Source organism: Phalacrocorax carbo, chromosome 2, assembly GCF_963921805.1.
Source record: "Phalacrocorax carbo chromosome 2, bPhaCar2.1, whole genome shotgun sequence".
NCBI lineage: Eukaryota > Metazoa > Chordata > Aves > Suliformes > Phalacrocoracidae > Phalacrocorax > Phalacrocorax carbo.
This window is the reverse complement of record NC_087514.1, coordinates 113,970,173-113,980,230: the sequence shown is the minus strand read 5'-3', so window position 1 is coordinate 113,980,230 and position 10,058 is coordinate 113,970,173. Positions and strand designations below refer to the sequence as shown.

The window sequence follows — 10,058 nt, the reverse complement described above, 5'->3', positions numbered from 1 at the left end:
TCACTCAAGTCACTGATCACGAGATGTTACCACGAAACCTACCTCAGTCTTCGCTTTTTCTTCTTCATTTGATGCATCATAGATCTCAACAGGAGCTCTGCAGACACTCTTGAAAGTCTCTGAACAGACCGTGACATCAAGTCAGAGCATGATGACCTAACAGTAGGTCAAAGTCTGAAACATTGATTCAGCAGTCCAAGATAACACTGCCTTTTTTTTATCAGTATCACTTCGGAAGGCCACAGACCTCCTGCCATTTCTTCCCTGGTTACTTCAGAAACATTCACCTGACCTTTCTCTGGCGAAAAGATCTTGACTTTTCTCTCTGGTCCTGGAAATATTAATGGAATACAGTCATGTCTACCCAGGACGAGAGGCAGATAAATACAGAGTATGCTGTATCCCTGCTGGAGCAGTTAAAATTCTTCTATGAACAGCAGCTGCTAACTGACATAGTGTTGATTGTTGAGGGCACTGAATTTCCCTGCCATAAGATGGTTCTTGCAACGTGCAGCTCATATTTCAGGTAAGTATTCAAAACAGGATCTGTTAATTCTGGAAAATCTATGATACCTGGTTTTGAGTGTAATGTTACTTAATTGATTAACGATTAATGTGTTGCAGGGAGTTTTAAAGATCAGTGAAGTAAGTAAAAAAAACCCTAAATATCGTTACTTGCCAACATCAAAAGAGTAAAACAAATTTTCCAGCTTCTTTGATTTCCTCTGGATAGCTACTGTAGTTTTTACAATAAATTGGGGAGATCACACTTGCAATGGTTTGTTTTCTTTAGGGAGTTAATAAGAGTCTGAATAATTAATAGATTTCTTCCTCACACTTAATCCTTAAATATTTAATCTTGTTTTATTTCCCAAGGTAGGGTAACAAGGGATTATTGAGACTTGGCTATGTGAGTTCCATTGTCGTGTTTATTAGCTGGAGTTCCTTAGCAGAAGCCTCTGCTAAAAGTAGGGATTGCTGTGCAAGTTCACAGCTTTGTTTTCTGCATCATTTGGTTTCCTCTGCTCAGCAAAGAAGCCAGAAACCATTCCCTTGCCTGAGAGTCTTGCTGCAATGCCACAGGGGTGTTTTTATGGGGATGGGGGAAAGTTCGGGGTTTTTTTCCCCTTGCTGAGATGCTGGTACAATTTTTAATTCAGTAGCTCCTGCTCCCCAGGTGTCCTGTTTTTTGTCTTTTGAAGTTTTTATTAGTAAGATATGTTGAGCACTACTTTTTGCAGATACCTTCCTAGTACAATGAATCTTCTGCAGTGATGAATAATTTTTTATTGGCAACACAGTATAATTAATCTGCCCATCTGGAAGGGGTTTTGAAGACTGAAACCAGTCTTGGTGACATCCATGCATGTTTCACCTTCCTGGTGCATTGAGGAGGGGTTATAACTTTTCTGTCCCGTTTAATAAAAGGAAGGTTTGCAAATTCTGTTCTCTTGTTGAGATGGGCTCTCTGTACAGAATACTTCTAACATGTGTTTTGTCTGCTTTCTTGTATAGACTATAGAGAATACCTTCTAACGCAGGAACTGTTTGAGGGTTAACTTATTAGTTTCACACAAGTTTTTGTTGCTGCTGGGTTTTGTGTGAATTTTATCTCAGATGAGTCTGGTACAATTTTTAGCAATAAGTATTGTGTGATCACTAGATAATGATTATTGCTGTTGGCCTTCTGCAGATGACATAGATCCAACCGTCTATAAAATAACAGCCACTGGAAATGTGGCCAGATTTAATGTGGGTGGCTAATCATAAGGTTGGAAAGCTGTCAAAAGTCCACACAGTGTGCTGCATTAGAAAACGCAGTCAGATCTCTTACTCATATGTGTTTGTTTATTATTTATGGAATGAGGCTTTGGCACTGGTTAAAAGAAGTATCAAGCTTGTGGTTTTGTCATGTTCTGTTTTTCTTCTCTGCTTTGGTTTACAAAAAGATGCTTGGCTTCCTAAATTTAGCTTTATTATGAAAAATTGATAGCCCTGAAGGAGGCTGTGGGGAGAGGGGGAAGAACAGAAAAGCATTTCTTAGCGTGACCCAGCTGTTGTGTACGACTGCAGCCAGCTTACCTTCCATCTTTGTGCTTGAATGCTGTGCTGCGGCAGCCCAGCTCCAGTGCAGGCCGCTCAGCAGCATGTAAGCATGTGCTAGAGCCAGATTCTCGAACAGCTACCTCGCCCTTTCTGTGAAGAGGAGTCTGCTGGCACTCGTACTGCCTTGCTTACCTCTAGAAGCTGCGTGGCAAGCTGACACTCACTTGGCCAGTCAGTGATCCCTCCTAAAATGCAAGTTGCCCTGAGTTAAGGAGCTTAGAAGAAGACAGAGGGATGGGGCTGGGGCAGGAAGGAATGGTGGCAGGGCACTGTCTTTGTACCAGATGCTTGTTGGAATGGCTTTGCTTAGGAAGTTGTATCTCCACGCCCCCTTTGCCTCACCCACTTAAGGCAGGACTGCAGGCTGCACCCACTGCCCCTTTGACCCGGTCTCATATCTGGCTTCCTAAAAAGTCCCAAATAAATATAAAGAGTGTTGAGCTGAATTTTCAGTCCAACTGTCAATACCAAACCTGAATTAGTAGAAGGCTTTTTAAAATCTGTGTTCCCCATTAAATTGCCTTTCTACTTTTTCAGGAAGATGTAATGGAAATACTTAGGCTTTTTTTTTTTTTCCTTCAGACTAAGCCTGATAGATTTTTTTTGTTTGTTTGCTTTTGTCTACAAACTTGACATTTACTGCATATTGTTATTATGAATGGTATATAAGAAATACTTCATGAAGTGCTTGTGCTTGCTCCTTTTTCTGAGCTAACCTTCTCCTCCTCCCAGAGGAGCGTTCTTTTTGGTATGACTTAGCCCAGTCCGTTGCAGAAATCTGCTGCTTTTGTTTTAGAATCTAAAATTTATCTGTGTATGTTTCAACAGTATTTTCTGGAGGATGTTTCTTCCCTCTTATCACTGGACATAGGAAAAAGTTTTAAATATTATCATTAAAACTTTAAAATCATTAGAGTTATCTGCTGATTAATACAAAAGAGTTTGCATAAATAGAAAGCATTTCTAGAGAAGGCACTGATGGTACTTTTTGAATGTTCTGTACAAGTGCGTTATCTTAAATACTAGCTGGTAGCCTAAGGTCGATGCTAAACACCCGTAAGCAGGCAACCAAAGAGAGTGTTCACCTTTTGGGTGTAATCGCTGAAGGCTTACAGGTGATAAGTGACTTTAAGATTCCTGTACTTACTGTTGGTCTTAATATGTATGTTTCTCTTCAGAGCCATGTTCATGAGTGGGCTAAGTGAAAGCAAACAAACACACGTACACCTGAGGAACGTGGATGCGGCCACTTTACAAATCATCATCACTTATGCATACACGGGTAACTTGGCAATAAGTGACAGCACAGTAGAACAGCTTTATGAAACTGCCTGCTTCTTACAGGTAGGAATGTTTTATTCTGAGTATGAAATAACTGCTGCTGATCCCTGAACCTTTTTTTTTCTTCATCCTATTAAATAGTCTCTTCTGCGTAGTGATTTCAAAATACTCTTGTTCAGTTTGCTCAGCGCAGGCAGCAGTTGCTTGCCAGGTATTGTTTCATGTACCCATCCCTCCTTGCTTTATGGACCCTGTGGAGGGTAGAAGTAAAACAATGCAGTTCTAATATTTAGATAATTAGCTTCTCAAGTGGACATAATCACATGAGGTACTTCATCTGTATGAATCGGCTGAGTAAGTCACTGCTGTATTTTTGTATGTATGTAGTATTCCAGGCCTAAGCTCTGGTGTTGGAACCTAAAAGCAGGTACTTCTACCTGCTGCTGGTACATGAAGGACTAGACTGTAAGCAGTAATTCTTGGTGTGTTTCTTCTTTGCCTTACAGGTAGACGATGTGTTACAACGGTGTAGAGAATACTTAATCAAAAAAATTAACGCAGAGAATTGCGTGCGTCTCTTAAGTTTTGCTGATCTCTTCAGCTGTGAAGAGTTAAAACAGAGTGCGAAAAGAATGGTAGAGCACAAGTTCACAGCTGTGTACCACCAGGAGGCTTTCATGCAACTGTCACATGATCTACTGATAGATATTTTAAGCAGTGACAATTTGAATGTGGAAAAGGAGGAGACAGTTCGCGAAGCTGCTATGCTATGGCTGGAGTACAACACCGAATCACGATCACAGTATTTGTCCTCTGTTCTTAGCCAAATCCGAATCGATGCACTTTCAGAAGTAACGCAGAGAGCCTGGTTTCAAGGTTTACCGCCCAATGATAAGTCAGTGGTGGTACAAGGGCTGTACAAATCCATGCCCAAGTTTTTCAAGCCCAGACTTGGTATGACAAAAGAGGAGATGATGATATTCATTGAAGCTGCTGCTGAAAACCCTGGTAGTCTTTATTCTTCTGTCTGTTATAGCCCCCAGGCGGAGAAAGTTTACAAACTCTGCAACCCTCCTGCTGACTTGCATAAGGTTGGGACGCTTGTAACTCCCGACAATGACATCTACATAGCAGGCGGGCAAGTCCCTCTGAAAAACACGAAAACCAATCACAGTAAAAGCAGCAAATTCCAGGCTGCCTTCAGAACTGTGAACTGCTTTTACTGGTTTGATGCACAGCAAAACACTTGGTTTCCAAAGACACCGATGCTCTTTGTTCGTATAAAGCCATCCCTGGTCTGCTGTGAAGGATACATCTATGCAATTGGAGGAGACAGCGTTGGTGGAGAACTCAACAGGAGAACGGTGGAGAGGTACGATACCGAGAAGGATGAATGGACCATGGTAAGCCCGTTGCCTTGCGCCTGGCAATGGAGCACGGCAGTAGCAGTTCACAACTGCATTTACGTAATGTCACACAACTTGATGTACTGTTATTTTCCCAGGTCAGATGCTTGGGTAGAAATGGCTATGCGACAGACAAGTAGGTGTTTTGCTTCAGCTGCTGCTTTTGGCGATAAAATATTCTATATTGGAGGCCTGCATATTGCCAGCAATTCTGGCGTGAGACTCCCAAGCAGCACTGTCGATGGGTCTTCCGTAACTGTGGAAATCTACGATGTGAATAAAAACGAATGGAGAATGGCAGCCAACATCCCTGCCAAGCGGTACTCCGACCCATGCGTCAGAGCCGTCGTCATCTCTAATTCTCTGTGCGTCTTTATACGAGAGACCCACATGAACGAGCGAGCAAAGTATGCCACCTATCAGTACGACCTGGAACTCGATCGCTGGTTCCTACGACAGCACATATCAGAACGTGTGCTCTGGGACTTGGGGAAAGACTTCCGGTGCACTGTAGGAAAGCTGTATCCATCTTGCCTTGAAGAGTCCCTATGGAAACCTCCAACGTATCTCTTCTCACCCGATGGAGCTGATGAGTTTGAGCTGGACGGGGAGATGGTTACTTTACCACCTGTATAGCTCCCAGATTAGACTGCACAGCTGACCCTGTGCTCAGTTATCTTGAAATAAATTGTTTGTGAAAGAAGAGGTCCGGGAACAGAGATGTCAAACCCGTCTTTCACGAGTTGTATTTTTATGCCCTACCTAACACTTGTCGCCATTCAGTATGAATCAGTGAAATGAGCAGATATGCTTCCATAATCTGAAATACTATTATCTGATAATTGAGAAATATATATATGTATATCATGAGCTTAAGCATCTGACTTGTCTAAAGAATTAATTTCTAGTTCTATGAAGTCTTGGTTCAGGAAAAAAGTAGTTACTGTTTCTAGGATGATGTCACAACTCTTTCGAAAGTATCTTCCAGTTATCTTTGAACTACTTCTGGATATTCTACTTAAGTGCTAGTTCTATAATTGTCAGCGTGGCCTAATTAAAGGACTGTGCCGCACTTATGTAATACTAATATTCGCGTTGGTATAGCAATGCCGTGAAAAGAAAAAGAAACAAATCCCATGGATCTACCTGTGGTAGGAAGGGTAGATCTTCCAGTGTATGGTAACACGCAGGGCAAAATGACTGCAGGTTCAGTCAAGCTGTATTATTAGGTGCATGTATTCTATTTTCACTAACTTATACCTGTCTATTTAGAATACAGGTCTTCCAAGCAGCTGGTAGTTTACCAGGTGTGGACTTAAGTTGCTGGGCTTGCAATAGGAATTGTCAGCCCTCATAGTGCGGGTCTATGTGGAGCTTTAATCAGTAAATGTCTCCACGTTCTGTATTACAGTAACATTGGCTCATGTATATTACTTCCTGCTGCTGATGTATTTTTCCATTGTAAAACAAAGTTTTAGTGTGGATTAACCAGGTCTTTATTTTCTGTTAATTTAATAACAAGCATTACTGTAGTGTGACTGTGTATAGATATCCCTTAGCTATCAGGTTTTTTACTTTGGGGGGGGAGCAAACCGTTCAGGAACATCCTGTGCTCTGCGTGCAGGAGAGCAGGTGACTAGTGCTGCTCTGGCATTAATCCCAGGAACCACTAGCAGTAGCGGGGCGCCGCCAACCTAACATGAACACAGGTGCTTCATGACAAACCTTACTAGCATGTTCAGCTGCATCATGTTCTGGCACTGTATTTTGAATGACATTAATTTATTAAAAAAGACTGAATCCAAGACTGAGTTTGAGTGTGCTTTCTGGTTCAAGTAGGCACAGCTCCAACACCCGCCCACTGCATGCACGCTTCTAGCGAGTAATTGGTTGAAGGCAACTGGCAATAGTTGAGCTGTGCAAAGCTTGGAGACGTGCACGTGAGCTGACTGCTGGTCAGTGAAAGCTGGAAATGAGGTGGTGAGGGCCAACTGAGGATCACCTAGAGCTCCAATCCCTCGCTATGATTTTTGTAACTCAGCATTTCTCCCATCACGGGACAAATTCTGCTCTACTGCCAGTGAATTACACCAGTGTATTTGCATGGCTGAGGCTCCAGTGGATTTACAAAGTTTTGTCTTCTACAGTTATTAAAGGTTTTCACTGGAAAAGGGATTTTTGGATAAACCTGCCTCCTATAAAACTCTTCCTAATGCTCTGGCATTTTGTACTGTCTAAGGGTTTATGGGACCCAGAATAACATGTTTGCATTTACCATTACCTTAACTCTTTTTTTTATTTCTTAAAACACCTGACTGACTTGCTTAGGTAAGAGGGGAGAAGTGATGCAGGGCATCCTGTTGCTGGGTCTGTTATATTGCTTTCATGTAGTCGGGGACATGCAGTTCCAAGCCTGTTCACGGGAGTATACACTAAAAGAAAAACACTGGCAAAAATGAGTGGCATCGTGGTAGCTCCAGCCAGAATGGTCTGCCCAGCTCTGTGGGTCCTTCTCACCGTAGCCTGTGCTATCTGGCTGTGTTAACCTTTAGGACAAGCCTAGGTTCTTGAAGCATAGATGATCTACAGCTAGTGAAGGAGCACACTGAGTTTGTTCTGTTACTAAGAACTTTCAGCTGGAGTTTAAAATCTTTGGTAAGAAACTGTACATAAGGAAAGGAGAGGGAAAAAAAAAAAAAAGGTAAATTTGAATAGGACAAGGGATTACTAAATCACAGTGGCTGTAAGTAACAGTTGCCTCACAGAACAATGAAGAACTGGCCTTCATTTTATCCGTTTAGGAACATCTTTTAAAACACAGTCTACATAACTTCCTGCTAACCTGCATTTTTAATATACTACTTTTATATTTCTAGATACTATATTTTTTTATTTATTTGATACAGTCTAAGATGATGTAGTACCTAACGCAAAATCAATTTACTATTAATAATAGAGTACTTAAAGACAAGACCAGTCAAGTGTTGAACAGTTCTCTAGTGCCTCTGTTAAAACGTACTTGCTACTAGTTCACTTACACAGCTAGTTGCTCCACTCAGTGTTCAACCCCGCAGGAGAACACAGCTGGCAAATGCTATTCTCAAGTCTAAATTCTTTCCTTGCATAATTGGAGAAGGAAACCATGCTGGCAAAGCGCTGTCATGTGCCTGGAAATGGTCACTAGTGGTGGAATTAGCGAAAGACGGAATTCTGCGGGAACAAAGACAACAGCTGAAAGAAATACAGCGTTCATTTCATAAATAGAGTAAATATGATTAAAGCCTTCAGAGACTTCTAAGCTGGTATCTTATGACAAAGCTTCAGCCTCACACCAGCCCATTCAATGTGGACTTGGCTTTGAAGTACCTTTAGGTATGAGTTTCAATGAATCAACTTTGTCCTCAAGCCTTGCTACATTTGCAGAAGTTTGCTTCTTTTCTGGTAGAACTACTTTAGGTTAGTCCTACATAGTTTCAGCCCCCCATACTGGAAGTAATAAAAAGAAGCGCTCTGGCCTCTGCTAATTTTTAATGCATCTGCTCATTTTTTATAGTTGGCTAAATCCATACCTAATTGGAAGTTTAATTTTTGTTCCAAGGGGACCACTCAGATCTAGGGCAGTGAATTGTGTCAAGCTTTACAGAGAACAGGATCAGATGGACAGGTAATTTTGGGGGAAAATAATTTTATAACATTCTGAAGTTTTTAATTTGTTTTAAGGTTTAAAGCACTGCTTTTGACCACGTTTCTCATTTTACTTCTCAGTACCTCTGTTACAACGCACTAGCACCTGCCTTAGTGCAGGACAGCCAAGGAACACTGGTGAGCAAACCTGCAGAGCACTGACCTTATTAGCAAGCCAGTGGCTTCCCTCCCGTTTCCCATTTACAGCTACCTTCACGTTGTTTTCTCTTTTTGAATCTGGATTCCTACATGAAAGGAGCTTTGATCTAGGCAGGCTCTGAAGTAGGCTTGCCCTTAAAGTCAGTTTCTTTCCACTTCATGCTCAACACTAGCCAGACAAAGTTCTGTTCAGTTCCACTCCAGAATTATTTAAAGCATCCCCCTCCTACAACATTTATCATGAGTACAATCCAGCAAGGCAGAGTTCTTACTCAAAGAGCGTACCCCCTGGAGGAGGAGTACTAGCAGACTGAATAAAACACAGGCATCACTCACGGTGCTGGGAGGCAGGCTATATGGAAGCTGTGCATCTTCATGCACCTCCTGAGTTCTGGTATGGAAGAGGCCAGTAACCAGTCTGAACTGGCCGGTGAGAGCTAGAGCCAGGTCAGCGCCAACTTACAGAAACTGTGACGTGGAAGAAAGGACTAACAGAGAACATGGGAGAGGCACGAGGGTGGAACAGAGTAATAAGAGTATCTCTGTGTGAGCTTCTCTCCACTCCTGCTCTAAAAATACAGAGCTCTTCTGGGGCCTGGCCTAACTGGTGACACTTGGTACCTTCATTTTAGCAAAGAAAGGGTTTACATTGTACATACACCAAGACCAAAGTGCTGAAATGTGACTGGTCACCTGAAGCGTTACATGACTTCATCTCTTAAAATAGCAAACCGTACTGAATACATACTAATGCAGTGGAGTGTGTGTATGACCAGAGCCAGTAAACAGGACAATAAAAAGCACTAGAAAGGTAGTGATGTAGTGCAGACCTTAAATTCTGTACAGATTATGTGCTAAACATCAAGCTAAGTCTTGATACTGAGATTTTATTTAGAATGTGCAAGGGGTAGGGCTAACTAGTTTAACTCTGAGAATGTGTTTTTATTGAAGAAGGAAAAAAAAAACCACCTAAGAACTGAGTTCCACACTTCAGAAGTGGACATACTCCTCAGCCAGCTCTTTGGCACAGCATTGCAGACGTCACAATACATACACACCCCATTTATTAAGAGCAGCAAAGGTCAGTAAACACAGGTTGCATTAGGCAATATATTAGGCTCAGCGTTAGTTTTTTGCCACTTTCTGGTATGCCTGAACTTTTAAATTCTCCACTGTGTTTCTCTCTCTGAAATCAGAGATGAGAGACCAAAGGAGTTTGCTTTGTCAGAATTCACTGTCCGTTTCATATAGCATGCGAGTGACATTATTCCCAATATTGTTTTTTAAAGACAAAATACCTCTACATCTGCCTTCTCTTTAGATAACTGTCCTTCCTTCAGTCTAAACGTTCTTACAGTGCTGCTGTCCTGGTGATCTAGATTAAGACAAGAAAAGAAGATGATGTAGGTGGTCTCTGCTACT

The 10,058-nt window shown here is 41.8% G+C and overlaps 2 protein-coding genes across 2 annotated transcripts in view; one reads left to right on the top strand and one right to left on the bottom strand.

Annotated features, from left to right (window-relative positions):
* AVL9 (AVL9 cell migration associated) overlaps positions 1–10,058 on the bottom strand; it is a 51,788-nt gene continuing 41,730 nt past the window's right edge. The window contains exon 17 of the transcript XR_010371644.1: positions 1–10,011. The gene's annotated coding sequence lies outside the window, so the exon portion shown is untranslated. The remainder of the gene's footprint in view (positions 10,012–10,058) is intronic.
* Positions 357–6,598, top strand: KBTBD2 (kelch repeat and BTB domain containing 2). Its single transcript, XM_009514007.2, has 3 exons — positions 357–526; positions 3,285–3,450; positions 3,894–6,598. Exons 1-3 carry the CDS (start codon positions 357–359, stop codon positions 5,427–5,429), a joined length of 1,872 nt encoding a protein of 623 aa, XP_009512302.1. The 3' UTR covers positions 5,430–6,598.